The sequence below is a fragment of the Vipera berus genome (assembly GCF_964194415.1).
Source record: "Vipera berus genome assembly, chromosome: 1".
Lineage (NCBI taxonomy): Eukaryota > Metazoa > Chordata > Lepidosauria > Squamata > Viperidae > Vipera > Vipera berus.
The window spans coordinates 123,272,436-123,292,271 of NC_138202.1; the positions used below are offsets into that span (position 1 = coordinate 123,272,436).

General features: G+C 41.6%; 1 protein-coding gene across 2 annotated transcripts; it reads right to left on the minus strand.

Annotated features, from left to right (window-relative positions):
- Nucleotides 1-6,331: 6,331 nt before the first annotated feature.
- CNOT9 (CCR4-NOT transcription complex subunit 9) lies at nucleotides 6,332-19,790 on the minus strand. Of its 2 annotated transcripts, none has more exons than XM_081312523.1 (8): nucleotides 19,625-19,790; nucleotides 16,748-16,927; nucleotides 16,210-16,325; nucleotides 15,946-16,055; nucleotides 13,349-13,458; nucleotides 10,140-10,238; nucleotides 8,545-8,636; nucleotides 6,332-7,905 (listed from the first exon to the last, which is right to left on the minus strand). In XM_081312523.1, the coding sequence occupies exons 1-8, from the start codon at nucleotides 19,646-19,648 to the stop codon at nucleotides 7,731-7,733; spliced, it is 906 nt and encodes a 301-aa protein (XP_081168649.1). In that variant the 5' UTR covers nucleotides 19,649-19,790; the 3' UTR covers nucleotides 6,332-7,730. The 2 variants fall into 2 exon arrangements, with proteins under 2 accessions (XP_081168649.1, XP_081168650.1); XM_081312524.1 differs by having other exon boundaries at nucleotides 6,332-7,899; nucleotides 19,625-19,787.
- Nucleotides 19,791-19,836: the final 46 nt, after the last annotated feature.

The window sequence follows — 19,836 nt, forward strand, 5'->3', positions numbered from 1 at the left end:
AGAGGGCTGTAAAGCACTGTGAAGCGGTATGTAAGTCTAAGTGCTGTTGCTATTGCTGTAAAAAAAATCCTCATGTCTTGTTTTTATTATTACTTTTATTAGATTACTTTTTTGTATGTTCATTCTTAGTTGATCCATTACTGGTTCTATTACACTATCTGATCATGCTGTAATTGCATTATCAATCATTGTAAGATGGTGTTTAAATACATTATTATGAAAAGATCCCCTCTGAAAGAAATGTAGACCAGGCCTCCAGGGTGGGGAAGGAATGAACAAATGTTTGCTCTAGGGGGGACTGTCAGGAAAGATAATTCAAACCAGAGAAATAGGAAAATGTGGGAAGTTCAAAATAATTCTTGCTGTTGTTTGGTATAAGGTGGGGCAGAAAGAAATAGGCTTTTAAAGTTCTGTTATTCTACCCTACAACAATTCAGAGCATTCCAGGAATCGCCATGCCTGTCTTTGACCTTGCCTACCTCAAAGGTTTGACACACAAAACAGATGAAACCAGATTATGTATCAGTATTTTTATTGAACATAATAAATGTAATTGCTGTTTGGAATACTTTTAAGGCATATTTCTGTGCTCATATTAATAATAATAATAATAAGTTGGAAGGGACCTTGGAGGTCATCTAGTCCAACCCCCTGCTCAGGCAGGAAACCCTATACCATTTCAGACAAATGGCTGTCCAGTCTCTTCTTAAAAACTTCCAGTGTTGGAGCATTCACCACCTCTGGAGGCAGGTTGTTCCACTGGTTAATTGTTCTAACTGTCAGGAAGTTTCTCCTTAGTTCTAGGTTGCTTCTCTCCTTGACTAGTTTCCATCCGTTGCTTCTTGTCCTGCTTTCAGGTGCTCTGGAGAATAGCTTGGCTCCCTCTTCTTTGTGGCAGCCCCTGAGATATTGGAACACTGCTATCATGTCACCCCTCACCCTTCTCTTCATTAAACTACACATACCCAACTCCAGCAACCGTTCCCTATATGTTTTAGCCTCCAGTCCCCCAATCATCTTTGTTGCTTTTCTCTGTATTGTAGCACACGTTCAAGGAAAAAAGTCAATAAAGTGTGAACATTGTTATACAGTACAGTATTGGAACTTAATTCCCTTTAAACGGTTAACACAAAAGCAAGGAAGAAGATTCAGTACTGAAACAACAACAAATATTTCTACTCTGAAGGATGCACAGGATAAAGTATATTACTCTTGATTTGTTAAATAATCAATTCTTTTATATTGAACTTGACAATACTGAATCAAAGTTCACCCCTCAAAATCATTTTTTAAATGTAGGTGCTTCAAAGGTTACATATGACCAAGTTTATATCTTGCTGCATTTCTTCAAGATAAGATTTTAAATTTAAGAAATCAAGAAAATCTTATGGTCTTTATGATCTATTCTTTTTAGTGGTACATAAAACTGTTTTTTGTTCTTTATTATTGGTTTATGCTTTTTTGAATATATTTTCCCATCTTCCTTTAATTAGGTTTGCATAAACAGGATTTTCAAGGCTAGTAAAGATTAAGGTGTATGAGGTATTGCCCAATTTCTTATTAAATATTGGTCCCAAAGTTTTACAACGATCCATTCGGAGCAATTTAGCTTTATAAAAGGGAGGAAAAAAACATAGATGCTAGATTTATTTAAATTTATATTTCAGAACCTTTTTAAAAATCCGGAATTGACAGTGGTGGTTTTGCTGGATGATAATGAATGTTGTTTACAAAATACATAGGTATTGTATAACAGTTTACTATATTCTCATTTTAATTAATGGATTCTTTACTTCCCATAGGCTGTAGGATATCTATGTAAATCTATAAAAATTGGGATCCTACTTGGTATTTGAATTCTTTAAAATGTTTGATTTATATAGTTGCCCAATTGGCACATGACTCAGGGTGGCATACATATAGTACATCGATAAACATCAATTAAAACCATCTAAAATGACACATTAAACGGTAAAAAGCAAACAAAAATACATTATGTGCCAGAAAAAAAAATCATCTAGTAGACTCACTCCTTTTCCTGATACAATGCCCTGTATTGGGAAAGAGTTGGGTCCATAATGGCTTTTGAAAGACAGGCAAGAGGGAAACCAACTGAGCCTCAGAGATATTCTGTTCCAAAGGGAAGGGTCAGCAATAGAGAAGGTACATATCTTGGACCCCACCAAATGATGATGGGACTCGGAGTATGGTGACCCTCTCATCTTACTGGATGGGCAGAAATAACCAGAGATAAGATAGTCCTGCAAAAAAAAAAAAAACAGGCCCTGTGCCATTAGGGGCTTTACAACTAAGTACTAGCACCTTGAATTCTACATGGAAGTGCACAATCATTATGGACATGATTAGAGAGTAATGTGGCCTTTTAAAATATGTTGGGGCTTGGCCCCCTTTTTAGTCAAGGTTCTACTTTATTTCCACCATTTGTTGAGATGAAAGTACATTTACAATCTTGATTCATATAAAGAGTAGGAGATCTTTGTAAAATAAAATTAGGTTAAAAATAGTCATATACCTTAAGTGTCTTATTTTAAATGTTCTAATTACAAGGGGCATTCGGATTGTCTAAAAATGCAGAATGGCAACATCTTTTGACTTCACAATTTTTTTCTTGGGGCATTACTAGTGTTGAAAGAAAAATCTTCATCAGGGTCCAGTCCAAGCTGGGAATAAACAAAATGGAGACTGCTCTAGAAAGAAAGTTGTAGTTTATTGAAGAGCAGAGCCAGACAGAAAGATGGCTCTGAGAAAGCTGAGCACATGTAGTAGGGACTGGTGGGTTTTTATACCTCCTTGAGCTTTTGTTTGGAGTTGTTCCTGTGGCATGAACTTTGACCTGAGTATGAGTGTGCCTTTCTGGTATTCTGATGGTGGTGGGTTAATCCTGTTATGTCCCAAAAATCATATCCTGCTTCCCTCGGGTGTGGCTGATGGCTATGTCCTGTGTTGGATTTTTTTGGTGTGAGGGATTGTTGATTCTAGGAATCTTTGTCTTTCTAATCTAAGCTTCCTGGCTCCAATCTTTCTGACAAGATTATCACATCTACATTTCTGCAGACCTGGTTTCTGTTGGGGCAGAGAGACTTGAGGGGTGGGGGAGTTCTGCCTGTAAGATCCTTTGGGGAAATATAATATTCTGCCTTTTTAATATTCCCCCAAATATTTAATTCTCTGGATTCTTCCCACACTAGCATCTAAAATTCGAGTTACTATCAACATACAAAGTTGTTTTGGGTGAAGGTAAACTTGATGAATTTTTAATAGATAAAAATGTTCGTAATTTGCAAGAATTTTGGGATAGAGTTGAAATACCCTGTGTTAAGAAATCAATGATTAGCAGTCTTAAAACATTTTTTTTGTGTGCCATCAAGAGTCAGTGGAGTCCCTGGAGTTTTCTTGGCAATGTTTTTGAAAGCGATTTGCTTCCCTGCTTCCTATGGCATATGAGTGACTGGCTCTAAGTCACCCAGGGGCTGGGTGCCTGAAGTAGGATTAGAACTCAGTGTTTCCTGGTTTCTACCCTGCTGCCGTAACTACTATAAATATCACTTATTTTTTGGGCAGAGCACAAGCTTCTGTTACACTAACAGAATTCTGTGGTGGATATAACTGTCCATATTAAAATGACAGGAATCTGGATTTGAGAACATTTCTTTAAATCCTAGAATATGGGTTGAAGTTTTTTAATTCAGAACAGCCCCATCGAAGTTGACACTGTTTTATTGGAGGAAAATTCCAAACAACTTCAGTGTTTCAGTTTTATTTGAATGTTCCAGCCATAGGAAACAATGGGAATTTGGGACAAGAAGCTATTCCCTTATTTTCCCCTCAAGAGTTGCAAAGTAAGTCAAGTTGTAGTCAATGGACTCCATATTGAAAAAAAGGTTTGGTCAAGAACATGATATTGAAAATACTTTGGGGGAAAAAATTATTCCCATAGGAAATAATGGGAATGCAGCTCATGCTTTCAACAACTGAGAAATGTTCAGATAGATGTTTTGTTTCCCTGACCCACCACCAAAAACAGCAGAGAATTTCTTGAAATGAATATTTCAATTTGCTCTTTTAGACTGTGGGGCAACAGCAACCAAGCTTTGACTCCTTCCTTTCCATTACTATTTTGTTTTGCCAAAGAGATTTTAAGAATTTTGTACTTTTTAAAAAAGTAATCCTATTGGTGATTACAGGATTAGTTTTTTAAAAAAGTAATCTGGAGGCACTTTTTTCCCAGTGTGCTTGCTGGGTGCAAGCCCCCCCCCCCCCAAAAAAGCCTAGCTAAGTTCTTTTTCCCCCTCAGGAGATCTACTTGTAAAGCAGGTGGCATCTCATTTCCAAAAAAATAAAAACAAATCCTTTTGCTTCATGACAAGATAACATGGACAGAATACACTTGCAAATCACAAGTTCATCGAAACAACACAAGCCAACAAGCTCCTGGTAGCTTTTGCCTTTCTCCAACTCCAGTGGTATTAGCAGCCCTTGGGGGAGAGGAGAACAAGGCAAATGAATGCACGTGCCCACCTTCAATCTTGCTTACCTGCTTGCAAAACAAAACACTAGACAACAGCCAGCTCCCATGGAACCCATCCGTTTATCCACAAGAGCTCTTTCTGGTAGCAGAATAAATTTTGAAAAGCACTTGTCTGGCATGCTGGGAGGGAGGTGGCTGTGAGCTCCCTTTTTCTATCTGATCATACAGTTAATTGCTCTTTTTCTCCAAATCCTCCATTCCCAAATGAGCTCATCCTGTTTAAAGAAATAGCAGCAAGGTCCTACTAGGTTCAGATATTTTACTCTGAAAAAAGATAGGGGAGGGGGAGAATAGCGGCAGCCCTATTACAAATCGGATGAGGAAGAACCCTGGAGCAGTCAGAAATTGGGCCCCTTCAGATATTTGACATTCCAAATAAACTGTCACAATACAAAGCGTGTTTTGTTCCGTATGCAAGAATGAGGAAGCCTCGAGACAAAGATGTTTTAAATACCTTATTCAAGAATTTGACATTGATGGACATTGGAACCTACAGCTTTGGATGTAAAGTCATTAGGATCATTAATTCTATGTGGCTCAAAAATAAAAAGTACTATAGTTCTTGACCTATGACCAGTCATTCAGCGGCTATTCAAAATTACTGCAGCACAAAATGAGGGGAACTATGACTTTACAGAGAGCCAAGGTGATATGATCACCGTTTGCAAGTTTCATAGCTAGTTTCCACCAAAGTCAACAGGGAAGATCACAAGTCATCCGTTTTCTCCCGCAAGGAGCCTCACTATAGTGCAGGCATGTCAAACATGCAATGTCACATGACGTCACACGACATATCACAATTTATCCCCCATTGCCGGCAATGGGGAGGGCGCGGTTTCGTCATGAGGCATCCAGCCTGTAGGCTGGCAGTTTGACATGCCTGCTAGTGTATCCACCCTCCCACCCATGCTCCCCAGTGCCAGCCCACAGCACTTACTGTTCCTGCCTGCTCCTTCCAGGCCTTGGCTGTGGCTCCAGCCAGCCCACCTACTGTGTTCCCCAGCCACCTGTGGCCTTCTCCAGTCCAACTTTTCCCTCCGCTGGCCTGCCCATGCGAAACACCTCCTTAGCTGGGATTCCTACCTCTTCCCATTTAACAACGCTGGATCCTGGGGTTATGATGGCAACTAAGACTGTTGTTGCTAAGCAATGCAGTCACGTGACATCATGTTTACAACAGCATGACTTAGAAGTGGCAATCCCAGTGCCAACGGTCATCATAACCCAAGATCTACACATAAATATGTTCAAGGCCATATAGCTTAGCTTGGACTCAACTACTATGCAATATGGATAAAAGCATACCCTTGACCTTGTTGAACTGCTAAACATAATAACCTTCACTTCATTGGTCTATATTGATTATAACTACAATCTCTCCCACGTAGTTTTTTTCCTCTAAATCAGTGGCCCCCAGGGACCGGTTCCTTGGAGACAGGTTTTCCTGCAGACCGAAGGGGGTGAGGTTTTGAGTGTTGCCTGCATCCTGCTAATGGGGCTTTGCTTGTTTGCGTGGCCCATTGCCAGTCCATGGACAAGGGGTTGGGGACCACTGTTCTAAATTCTTTTATCCTAACATGGTAGCATTTCTTTCATCTTAACTTTGAGAGATATATCACTCCGATCAGAGTCCATCCCAAAAAATATCTGGCTTCTCATTTATAAATACGTTGCTCCTTAGTGGCAATAAGATTAAATATATGTTTGTGTGTGTGTGTGTGTGTGTGTGTATCCTGCCTCCCACTCCCAATCACCTTGAATCAAAGAGGATCAGAATTGATTTGGCTTATTTTTTATTCAAGTTACAAAACAGAAGCAGTTGGTAAAGTCCACTCAAGGCAGGGATGAAAAACAAGGCTGTTTTAAAACAGGGAGCTGCTGTAAGAGCAAAAGCAAACTATGTAGAGACAGAAGTGTTTAACTTTTGGCTTGGCCTGGCCAGCCATTTGGGGAAGCAGGGGGAAAGAAAACGGGAATGGGTAAAGGGAAAGTACGTCCCCACCCAAGCAGCAGCATTAGCTAAGGTCAAAGGCGTATACACCACCCGCTCCTAGGTGTTGTGCAACTGACTTAAGAGCCCGGACATTTCCCTCTCTCTAAATTCCCTTTTTTGTTTGCTACTCCCATTTATGAATAGGGGAAAGGCTGCCTCTGCAGACTGCTTAATGGGTTCCTCAGCTGTGGCAGGCACCTACAAACTGGGGCACAAAGTGAAGACCTGGGCGCACTTAGCCTGGCAGCAAGGGAAGAAGAGCGTGAGAGCCCTTGCACTTTGCAGCTCTGTCTACAAGGCTGAAATGCTTGCAAACATTTATTGAAATGCTTGAAGTAGCTCTTGGTCCATGTAATTTCTTCACCCTCCAATTAACTCTAACAGAGGCATTAACTGCAACAAAAGACCATGGCAGTCAAACAGTCTTCTCCTTCCAAGTGTCTTAAAGGAACAGTACTCCTTTTGTGGTTTTATGGATCCCACAGACTAGAGTTAGCAGATGTGGATCCACAGAAAGTTTGACACCATTTCAACTGCAGTTACAGAGTTAAAACTGTTCTAATTAATGGCCAGAAGAATTCAATAGAAAAAAAAATCATTGCTTTCTGATGTGCTAGGAATAATCCTTTAGGAAGCTGAGGATATGTTATTGTCTCCTCCGTCTCCCCAAGAAATAAAAGTCTAAGGATCTCGTCACGATGGCCAACCCTTTCAAAAAGAACAAATCAGGAGACTCTTATGAAAATGTCATTTTTAGGCAGGAAGAAACAAACAGGCCTTCCTGGAGCTAGATGCAGCTCCAAATGTACTCCTAAGAGGGTCAAATGACCAGATCAACATTTATTGAACTTACATGTAAACAGTGAACCACAAGAAAACTGGGGAACACTTTCCAAGCCAGCTCAACTGAACCAGGCAGGCAGTGCCCAGCTCAGTGTTCAACTGATCGTTGCAATGAAGCCCACACCTTCAAATAGGCTTGTCTGTCCCGACTGTGTTTGCTGGTGTCATAATCCTCAAAGACATGGTGAGAAGTTGCTATAGAAAGGGCCTGCAGTCCAGGTGACTATTGACAGTCTAGCGAGCTGTCCACGCATGCCTGACAGGATTTGGAAGAGGTCATTGGTTCCTGGCTCTCTGTAAACCTGAGCTGTTTCCTCCTGGGTTCTGCCACCACCTCCTTGGCTGTCACTGCGGAGGAAGGGGGATACCCCTGGGGTCGGTGACTTGGCCTTCCTGGAGATTCTTGACCAGCTGTGCTAGCCAACGCTTGGTAGTGGTGTCGTCCTTCAGAACTTGGGCAAAGGTGGTGTCTTTCAGCTGATCAGGAAGGCACTGCCTGAGGGCTTCCCGTGCCCTACATCAAGAGACAAGAAAAAGGGGGGCCAACAAATAAACTCACATGGACAAGAGGGGAGCATGCCCCTCACCTGAGTACACAATTATTGTCCTTCCATGTAAGAAACAAACTGACCCAGGTATCACATTGCATCTCTATACCCTGCCTCCTTCCTGTCCTATCATGTTCGCTGGAATGCTGCATGTTAACATCCTGAAGATATTGTTAATCAGGATTGCTACTTGACTAAATGATTGTAGAAATGTACCTGGACTCTGTAAAAGGCTAGATTCATTGGTAGCCCTGGACTAGTAAATACTAGTTTTGAATGCAAAGGTGACAGCACAGCGCTTCCTATAAGATAGCTAGGTGTTAACCTTGTTTTCTGGAAGTGGCTTAGAGAGTGGCTGCTCATAAAAGAATTGTCTCCTCACTGCTGTTTAACATCTTTGTGAGGAAGCCTAAGAATCCATCCAGACTCTCAAGGAAGAGTACTTATTTTGGATGGAAAACATCCATCAGGTTTTATTTGAAAGATGCTCTGCGTATGGGAGGGAACTGGACTACTACCTAGCATTTTAAACTGCAAATGTGACTAGTTCCAAGTGCAGCGCCTTCCCTAACCCTAATCAAAAGATCCCTAGATACTTTTAAGATGTCTACCTTGGATTATCGGAAAGGCGAAGGTAACAACGGACCACGTGTTTCAGCAGCCTGGCAGACGGCTCCTTGGACAGTTGCAAGACCATTTTACCCTAGGTTAAAACAGCAAAGAAAAATAATGAAGAAATATATTGACTTCCTTAGGCTCATTCCTCAGTGCTTTTGCTGTCCAGTGCTCAATTCAAAATGCAGGGCCTTTTCAGGTAGCAAAACAGCCCTTCATATATTACTCTGAAAAATATTATGTGTATAGAATTGATTTTGTTTTATTTGAAGAACTTAAAATAGTTGTTGTTGTTATTAGTTGCGAAGTCGTGTCCGACCCATCGCGACCCTATGGACAATGTTCCTCCAGACCTTCCTGTCCTCTACCATCTTCTGGAGTCCATTTAAGCTCACGTCTACTGCTTCAGTGACTCCATCCAGCCACCTCATTCTCTGTCGTCCTCTTCTATTGCCCTCAATCTTTCCCAGCATTAGGCTCTTCTCCAGTGAGTCCTTCCTTCTCATTAGGTGGCCAAAGTATTTGAGTTTTAGCTTCAAGGTCTGGCCTTCTAAAGAGCAGTCAGGGTTGATCTCCTCTAGGACTGACCGGTTTGATCGCCTGGCAGTCCAAGGGACTCGCAGGAGTCTTCTCCAGCACCATAGTTCAAAGGCCTCAATTCTTTGGCGCTCAGCCTTTCTTATGGTCCAACTTTCACTGCCATACATTGCAACTGGGAAGACCATAGCCTTGACTATACGCACTTTTGTTGACAGGGTGATGTCTCTGCTTTTTAGTATGCTGTCTAGATTTGCCATTGCTTTCCTCCCGAGGAGCAAGCGTCTTTTAATTTCTTGGCTACAGTCCCCATCTGCAGTGATCTTGGAGCCCAGGAAAATAAAATCTGTCACTACCTCCATTTCTTCCCCATCTATTTGCCAGGAATTGAGAGGGCCAGATGCCATGATCTTGGTTTTCTTAATGTTTAGTTTCAACCCAAGTTTTGCACTCTCCTTCTTCACTCGCAACAAGAGGCTCTTTAGTTCCTCTTCACTTTCTGCCATTAGAGTGGTATCATCTGCATATCTTAGGTTGTTGATGTTTCTTCCGGCAATCTTAATTCCAACTTTTGATTCATCTAGCCCTGCCTTTCTCATGATGTGCTCTGCATATAAGTTAAATAGGCAAGGCGACAGTAGTAGCCCATTGTATGTATAGTAATCCAAGACAGCCCAGCTCAAAACAAACAAAAACATATAAAAAATTATCGGTGCCCCAAAACGACACTCCCCCATGTAATAACATGCACATCTAGAGATCCAGCGTGACCCTAATCCGACTCTTGGGGGAACGGCTAGGTGGGGAGCTGCTGGATCTCGGGGGGGGGAGGGTTTTCCACAGGGCAGAGGCATCTATGGGGAAAATGTACCTCCCAGTCCTGCAGATGACCTTTAATGGAAGAGGCCTGGAGCTATCCACCCTATCCAGCAGAGTGGAACCTCAGAGGGAATGATCCCAGAAAAAAATCCAGCTCCGTGCCATGAAAAACTTCAAACATAATAAACAGGATCGTATCTTGAGCTATTAAGTTTCTATAAACAGAGCAGCCTACCAGTATCATTGCAACATGAGAAAATCGTTCATAAGTCTGACAGATGTAAGCCAATCCCGTATCATCTAATAGGATCTTCTGTAGAATAAAAGTAGCAACCTGAAAGACAGAAAAGAATATGGTTGAGCAACTGCTTGAGTTGAAAAAGTTACAGGACTAGGGCAGATCTTAGTATCTTGGATCAAATCGTTCACCAAAACCAAATAGTTAAATATTTCAATCTGTGGATTCAGAGTTACATACTGCAAAATTGAATCCAATCCACATGAAACAGTTAAGACTAGACGCGGAATGAATACAGGTAGTCCCGAGTTACAAATGTTCTCTTAGCGAACGTTTGAAGTTATGCAATAACCACCCCCTAGTTTTTACGAAAAAGTCCCAAAATTTAGAATGTTGCTGCACCATGGCAGTCATTCACCCCTACAGATGACCCCAGAGGCACTGCGACTATTCCCTCCCCCCAGGTCTCCCTAGGCACTAGGCCTGTGAATACTCACCTGGCAAAGAATTAGAGTCTTCGCTTTCTTGGCTGTTTCGCTGCTCCAGGTCTTCGGTGCGTTTGCAGAGAATGGAGGCCTATGGACCGCAAGATCACGCGAGATCAGTGGCGTGAGATCTCATGCTACTGATCTCGCATGATCTCACAGTAGTTTGGTCTCTGTTCTCTGCAAACGGAGGCCTGGACGAGATCTCTGGTAAAAGGCTTTGCAAATGAAGGTAAGGGCTGAAACATCGAAGCCTTCCCTCGGTTTGCAAAGCCTTTTGCCATCTTTGCAAAAAGCTTCTGCCGTCGAGAACGGAGCCCTGGGTTGATGTGTGCATCGCCCCCGGCCTCTGTTTTGCCGGCTGAGGCCTTTAGGAAAGGCCTCCACTGCTCAGAACGGACCTCCAGAGTCACGCAGCTGCCCCTGACCTCCGCCCCCAGAATGGACCTCCCCCCTAACCTCCGTTCTGGGAAGCAGAGGCCTGGAGGTCTCCGATGCGCAGAACGGATCTCCGGAGCCATGCATCTGACCCCCTGACCTAGGTCCTGGGTGTTGGGAGCCTCTCCGCCCAGAATGGAGGTTGGGGGCAGTGGCCACATGGCTCCGGAGGTCCGTTCTGGGCGGCGGAGGCCTCCTCCAGGATAAACATTTTTTGGCCAGAGGCCAAAAGCTTCTGAGGGCCATGATGATTCATATTCAGGCACCCACCCGCTTTTGCAGAGAATGGGTGCCTGACTTCCCGCAAGATCAGGGCATCCAGAAGCTTTCGGGCTCTGCGTGAAAAGTGTTTGCAGGCCAACAGGAGTTTGAAGCAATGTGATTTCGTTGCCCCCAACCTACCTTCTGCATGCAGATGTTTTTTCCATGCCAAGCCTGGAAGTTTTTGGAGAAGACTCACCGACGCTGCCCGCCACTCCAGAAGTGGCCAGCAGCCCTGTCAGAGAAGCTGAGCAGGGCGCTCTCATCCTGTTCTCCCTCTGCTCTCGCGGGGAGCGGACAAAGAAACAGGCTGGAGACAGATCTTCACAAGGTAAAAGTGACCCGGCGTGACAGGATTGGGGTGGGTGGGTGAGAGAGCAATTGTGGGGACCCAGGGGAGAGAGAATGAGGTATTTCAGTGGGTCGGGGGAAGTCTTGGGTGGTTTGAAGCAGGTGGCCTGCTCCATCACTAAGCACCCTATGGCCTTCCCCACACTGAAATACCTCATGTTCACTTAACGAGCTGTGCATTCGCCCATGCATTAAATTAGTGAATTCCTGGGCAAAAGCAGGGATTGATTGCGTTCGAGGTACGAGATTCACTCCTATAAATCCTTGAGTTACGACTGGAATGGGCTGGCTCCATTACATTCATAACCTGAGGACTACCTGTATTATTGCAACTATCTTTCCTAATGCTGTAAAATACTATCAATCAAGCTGCAAAATGTTGGCCAAGTTTGTTACATGTTGGTTTTTTAAATTGTAACTGACCCAAGTTGTTTTAAGACTTGGACGGTGTATAAATGAAATTAATGTTAGTAAAAGGTAAACAGTTTCAACTGTACAGATATATATATACATCCATAGACAGAGAACTAGCAAATGAATCCATGGCAACAGTACTACACAACACACCCAACCTAACCAAAGATACTAAGGCTGAAATACCCAGAATTGTGGACCTCATCAAGCTCTGTCTCACTACCCACCTTCAGTTTCATGGACAAATACACCAACAACTCAGAGGAACACCCATGGGACCAGCTCTCTCAGGACTCTCAACAGAGACTGTAATGCAGCGTCTAGAAACTATACCACTCCTTCGCATACAAGCGAAAGTATGGATCCGGTGGTCTCGAAGGTGCTTTTTCAAAAGGCAACTGGACTGTTTTTTTCCTCAAGGAAGAAGAAGAAAACGTTTGCTTCTCATGCAAGAAGCTTCATCAGTTGGGATGGTGGGGGGAAGGGAAGAATAGGTTCAGATAGGGTGGGGGCAGGGAAATGGAACAATGACATTTCTTTGCAGTCCTCTGGTCATTAGCACTTCCTGTGAGAGCTGTTGAGGCCACTTGGGAGTTTATCTGTGCCCTCGGGGTCACCTAAATCAGGATGCAATTGATTCTGTGTGATCTTTTGGAACTGCTGAAAGGGCTGCATTGTAGACTGGAAATAGGTGGTGTCTTATTGCCCCCTCTCTGTTGAGGGAGGGGTGTTCAATTCTAACATAGATGGATTCTTTGCACACTCCTCCCTCAACAGAGGGGGAAGTGTGGTGCTATCGTAACAATTTACGATGTGCATATGGTAAGAATAAGCATAAAACTCTTTTGAAATGAAAAATGGAACAGACATCCATGAATTTGCTGTTTAAAAAGCAATGATTTTTTTTAAATGAAGCAAGGAATCGTGACAATTTGAAAGTCACATCTTCAATCACTTTGTAGAGAAAAAAACAGTGTGCTAATTTTAGATGGAAAACAAGTCTGTTTTGCACTGGAATATTAATAATTTGAATGGAAAAACACAAAGTTTGAATAATTTTACTGAATTAAAAGCAGCGACATTTTTTAAACTTCACTGTCGGACAAATTCATGACAATTTTGAATATATATCTGCACTCTCTTGGTCGAAATACCCAACTTGCTAACTTTGGGTGTATCACAGAACTATGATGCATAGGCAAGTAAAAGAAAGCAACTATGAAGTTGGAATAATTTCATTAAAAATGAAAGCAATACCGTTTTGGAAAGCTCACTGCCAGACTCCATGATGCGCAAACACAAAGGGATAATTTCAGTTGTTAGTAGGAAATTGATAACTTCTTGTTCATCTGTTTTCACAAGAGCCCCTTTAAAAACAGAAAAACCAAGTAAAATTTCATAGTTTGACAAAAATCTAATGGAAGTTTAACTGACCACAGCTAAAAGAAAACTGGTAAATTATAACTTATTAATGGAAAGATGGTAGAACCACCAACCAATTTCAACTAATTGTGCTCAAGTGTTACTCTGGTATTTTTCAATTAATTAAACAACCTGTCTAGATTAGTAAGAACTAATGTTGATTTATGATCCAAATTAAATTAGCTTACAGTTTATCAAGGCAAAATCATTCCTCCATGATTGTAATAAATAAATGTCTGCTTTCACAAATCTAAAACTTGCTATAGAAGTTTACCCACTAACAGGACCTTCCTATCTTTTATTCCTTCATTAACCAAATTTTAAATGGACAGAATTACAGAAGAGATTTGTAGGACTAGAGACTTGATTTCTGATGGAATGTTTTTCCCCTTTGAATATAGTTTATTAAGATATATAATAATTTCTTCTGAAGCATACTCAATCTAGACCATAATTGTCCAACCTTTTGGTGGCATTGAGTGAAGAGGAATTGTCTTGGGCCACATATAAATATGTACTATAGTTACCATATATAAATAACCAACTTCCTTTATTTTTTATATTTTTATTATCTTGTGGGGGTATATTATTAGCTGTTCAGAGTTACAGGTTGGATATGCCCGATCTACACTATTAAAAGCATTTGAAAAATTGTGACATCACATCATTTAAAAATCAAAGGACCTTTTTAAATACTACGTAAAACTCTTACATCAGATACAAGAGGCTATTCCAGGGGCCATCAACCTTTCTGTAAAGGGCCAGATTCTGCCTCTATTCTGCATCCATGGGAAGAGCTGGCAGATCTGGAGGCCAAGGAGCATGGCAGCCATTGGATAACGCCGACCTCCCAGCAAGGATGCTGCTGACAGGATGCCTTGCTCTCCTTGGCTCTGCTCCTCACTTTGGAGTTTAGCTGAGGCTTAGGCATGATGGGCCATAGTTTCCTAAGCCAAGGGATACACAGAGCATAAGAAATGAACTTGTGATTTGAATTTGATGAGTCAATATGGAAGTCTATATGGTAAAGAATTTTTTAAAAATCTGTTTCATTATCTTATCAAGGACTGATTATAAAAACAAGTCATAGATGGTACAGGTGGTCCTTGCTTAATGAACAACTTTTTGAAATTATGATCGTGCTGAACTTACGACACATGCCTGAAGTCACGGCTGTTGCATCCTCAGTCAAGAGATTGCAATCTGGGCCCTTGACAATCCCTTCCGCTTACAATGGGTTGCCAAGCACCACATAATCATGTGATCATCATTTGCAATCTTCTCTGCTGGCTTTCCCAGAAGTCAGTGGGGAAGCTGGCAGGGAAGGTTGCAAGCTGCTGCCTGCCAAAACAATTCCATTTGGTTCCTGGGGGCTGGCTGAAAAAGGTCTGTCCCTAAATCCAAGCAGGATTTTGACATGGAGCGTTTGCATCATGAGGTATTTGGAGAAAGCCCCCAGAAATAAGAGGGAGCTTATACCTTGTGGAAAACTTCAGATATTGAATCAAATCATTTTTTAAAGTATTTTTCCTCAAAACTGCCAACGGGACCTATAGGCACATTTAAACTACATAAAATAAAAACAAAGTTATACCAGTTCCTTCAATTTTTTGAGGACTTCCATTTTATATTAATTGATTTGTAAAATAAATTGTCAAGACTTAGAAGAACTAAAAAATGTAGCAGTGGGACATACATGTGGGATTAACCTGGATTCCCTAAGTTTACTTCCTAGTTGAACTGACATTCATGCTAAATGTCAGAAGTCTATGGCACAGACCATTTTAGGATAGCTTTTCCCGACATCTTTGTCCTTCAGATGTATTGTGACTGCTATTTCTATAAAGCACTGCCAATGTGGAAGTTCTAACACTGACAATCTGACATTTAAATAAATAAATAAAAAAAATATAATTTCACATAGTTTTGTAACTCAAGACAATTTCAGAAAATTTCCACCTGAATTAATACGATGCATTTCTATACTTTTTGCTGATTCTAGACCCGTGGTGGCGAACCTATGGCACACGTGCCACAGGTGGCACGCAGAGCCTTCTCTGTGGGCACACGCGCCCTCGTCCCAATCCTAGGCCTTCAGCTGGGTTTTATAAAACCTTTTTGTCTGAGGCCGCCATATGCAAAAAAGAGGTTCAATTTCAACTTCTTGCGGGGGGAAAAAAAGATCTCGCAGTTGGAATTGATTGAACTTTTTAGTCCCAACCAGTCTGCCGTTACCACCACAGCCATGCCCACCCAATGGGCCACGCCCACCCAATGGGCCATGCCCACCCGGCACCTGATGATACGTAAGTGGGTTTGGGGTTGCAGTTTGGGCACTCGGTCTCTAAAAGGTTTGCCATCACTGGTCTAGTTTATTCTTCATTTCTCAAAAGCAAGAATTTTATTATAGGTAGCATTAAAAAGCAACTTACCAATTACCCCAAGACTTGTGAGTCGCAGATATTCAAAGGGACGAGTCTTGCTGACAGTGTGCAAGAAGGGATACAAGAAGAGAGGGATATGTGCAGCAAGGAAAGCTGACCTAGACAGGAATGGAAAATGCATTTGACAAAATAGCAATCAGGAAGAGATATCTTTTATCATAACTTCCGTTAAAATAACTATTTAAATATTAAGATAACTTTATTAGCTAATGATCATGATTTCCACAATGTCAATATGCAAATCATGTATACCTGGTTTCTGGATGTGATGCAACACATTGCAAAAGTGCCAGAGCATTGCATACTCTGTTGGATTGATGAGCTGTCAAAGTTGGTGGATTTATAGATGGGTAGATATTTACAATTTCCTATGAAAAAGAAAAAAAACCCACTAGTGTGAAAATATTTCTTTAGCATTAACAATCAACCCACTAATTTGCTATTGCCATTGACAGAAAGAATTGATACATTTTTTGCTCATATACTGACTAGACAAAAGCAAATTATTTAAAAGAAAGCTAAAGACATAAAATATAGCAATTATATGAATTCTGATTTTGGAGATTTTTATAGTTTGACTGGGATATCCCAAATTATTTATTACTATCTTTAAAGTTCCTTTGGAACTTGATCTTGGTTTGAAGCAACTGTCACTATATTATTATGCATTCATTTTTTCAGTTGAAGTATAACGTTATAGTGTGACTTAGGGTATCTAGATATGTGCAAAACAAATTGCTTTTAAGATAGGTGGGCAAGGTATCTCAATTAAAAGTTGCATTCAACCTACCTGTAAAAGAGCTGCAATTGTGCCAAATGAGTGCCATAACATTGGGGCAAGATCAGGGACAGACTCTCGTTTTTTACTCAGCTCCAATAGTGCATTCTCACGAGTTTCAGGACTGGATAGTTCATTAATCCACTGGTAAATCTTCTCTCGATCAACCTGTGCAAGTGCCGTTGGCACCGGCTTTAAAAAGAGAGAACGCACTTAAGGAAACTTTTTAATTGTGACCAACTTCAGATATTTCAATTGAAACAGGGCAAGCAACAGATATGGATGCAATTAAGTGGGTTTCTTCAGAAAGAAGACCACTGCCTCTTTGAAGGCTAGTGGCACGAGCCCCTCATGCAAAGATGCATCCTACTCTGTGGAGCTCCCCAATCAATCCCTTATGGTTAGCTCACATGAACCAAAATGGGCAAGGAACAAAAGTGAATGTGTTAAGGTGGACACCTTAAAAACATTTTGTTTGTATCCTCAAATGTCATAAGCTGAATTTGATTAGTGTATTGGATACCCTAGTACAGAGGTCTTCAAACTCGGCCCTTTTATGAGTCATGGACTTCAACTCCCAGAATTCCTCAGCCAGTGTGCCTGGCTGAGGAATTCTGGGAGTTGAAGTCCATGAGTCATAAAAGGGCCGAGTTTGAAGACCCCTGCCCTAGTACACACTGTATCAAAAAGAAGTCAGAATTCAGTATGGATGTTCAATAGTGAGCTCCTCGTTAAAAAAAGAAAAGTAAAAGCTGAGAGACTCATGAATACAGGACAGAAAAGAGAGATGGAAGACTGAAAATAAATCAGTGCCAAACTATGAAACTATGGTATGTCAGAAGCAACATGAAAACCTTGGGAGAGTGTACTTGAAAGCATTTGTGGACAACAAGAAAAAAATGACATGAAAGAATGGGTGATAATGTGGACTGAATAGAAAAAAATAAGTGACCAGTACAAAAGAAACATGGTGAAGAAGTTCAAGATCCTAAAAAAATAATGTGACAAGTTTACAAAGTAGAAAAGACAATGTATGAAGCAGCTTACAGACATGATGAAAGCAAAAGTATTTACAACAATAGAAAGCTAGGGAGAGTTATAGTGAAGTGTTAACTACATTCAGGTATATTTCCTTTCCTGAAATCATCCTCTACAGCAGGGGTGTCAAACTCACAACGTCATGTGACGTGTGACCACATATTATGACTTTTTTCCCATTGCTGGCAAGGGTGTGGGCGCGGTTTCGACATGACGCGGGCCGGCAGTTTGACACCCCTGCTCTACAATAACAGTTCTATTACTTACTCCTGTTTTGTGCTTCGCATAATGTTGCTTACCCTGCAAGGGAATAGCATGATGGGTATATAATATACATAGCTACCACCTGACTATATACTACAGCAAAAATTTTGCTCTGCTCCTTTAAATAGAGAGCTGAGATTAAATCTTTTCACATCAACATTCACAAGAATCTGGTACAGATAGCCCAGGATTACAATCATTTGTTTAGTGACAATTCAAAGTTACAACACTGAAAAAAGTGACATCATATGACCAAAATTCAGGCACTTAGAAACTGGCAAGTATTTAATACAGTTGCAGTGTCCCAGGGTCGATGATCACCTTTCAACAATGTCAATGGGGAAAGCCAAGTTCACTTAACCGTGTTACTAACTTAACTGCAGTGATTCATTTAACAACTATGGCAAGAAAAGTCATAAAATTGGGCAAGTTCACTTAACTATATTAGCAATAGAAATATTGAACTCATTTGTGGTCATAAGCTGAGGACTACCTGTATCAGGTACCAACAAAGACTTATGCTATTCTCATTCCTTCCAAAGTTTTATTCCATCATTACAGCATTCTTCAACACCAAAGTAGTTCGTGTATCTTCAATGGTCATAATTATGAACCTCTGCCTGATTTCTAAACTGAATGTCATTCCACACATAGTTAATTGTACAAACATGTTAATATACAGTGATGTAATAAGTGTGGCGGGAACAAGAGAACAATGGAACACAAAAATCTGGAGGGAAGAATCAAAACAAAAAGGAACAGCATTAAAAAAACAAGTGCCAAGAATGGTACACAAGAGGCCTGGCTTTCCACTCACACCTAGAAAGCGAATCTACCACTGCAGGTTTTAACAGAGAAATGGCTTCTAGCTTTTCGCAACTAATCAAATACTTAATTTAGCTGAACTTCTACCAAGTTACTGCTATGTTTGCTGGAAGTAACTGGTAGAAACTAATCCAACCTACTGACATTTTAAAGCTACAGTCCTATATATGCTTAGGGGGGAAAAATCAATTCATTGGGTTACTTTCATGCAAACATAATAGGCTCCCCAAACAGTACTTTTTGAAAAACTGCAACACGTGAATATTAAAAGGCACATGAATAACACTAAATTACGGCAGCTAATTAAACATACCATCACCAGAATTTTACATAGATATACACATCCAGCAGCTAGCCCTCAACAAACTTCCTTCAAATCACTAATCGCTGGAGCCATGTTCATATGTACCGTTATGCACCGGTAATTACAAACCCGCATAGTTTAACATATGCAAAATGCACGCAACCATCACCAGGTTGCTGCAAGCGCATTCGGAAGTAAGCTCGTAGTACTCTGGCTCCCCAAAGACAAGCTCAACTCCTGATCGGCGGCCACCGGGGAACAAGGAGCTGAATGCGCAGGAAAGGACGAGCATTTCTTATCGAGGACAATTTGGCGGGAAAAAAGGACGGCTCCGTCTGAGCCCCCTTCCCCTTAAGCTCATCCTCCAACGGGAGGAATGAACGGCTCCCTTCGCTCCGCAAGCAGGCCTCTTGTCCCCCTAGTAGGCACAATCCGCATCAGGCCTAACTTGGCCTTACCGCAGCCGTGGCCAAACTGTGCATGGTCGGGACTTCCTTTGCGAAAGAGCTCAGGAGGCCGCTTCAACTTCAGCTGCCGCCATCATGGATCCGAGCGCAAGCCACCGCCTCTTCCTCTCGGCCCTTCTGCCTCCGCCGCTCTTGCAACTGTCGTGACCTCTGACCTCTTCCTTGGGACCGAGGAGGTAAGAGGTTGGAGCGCATGCGTCGTG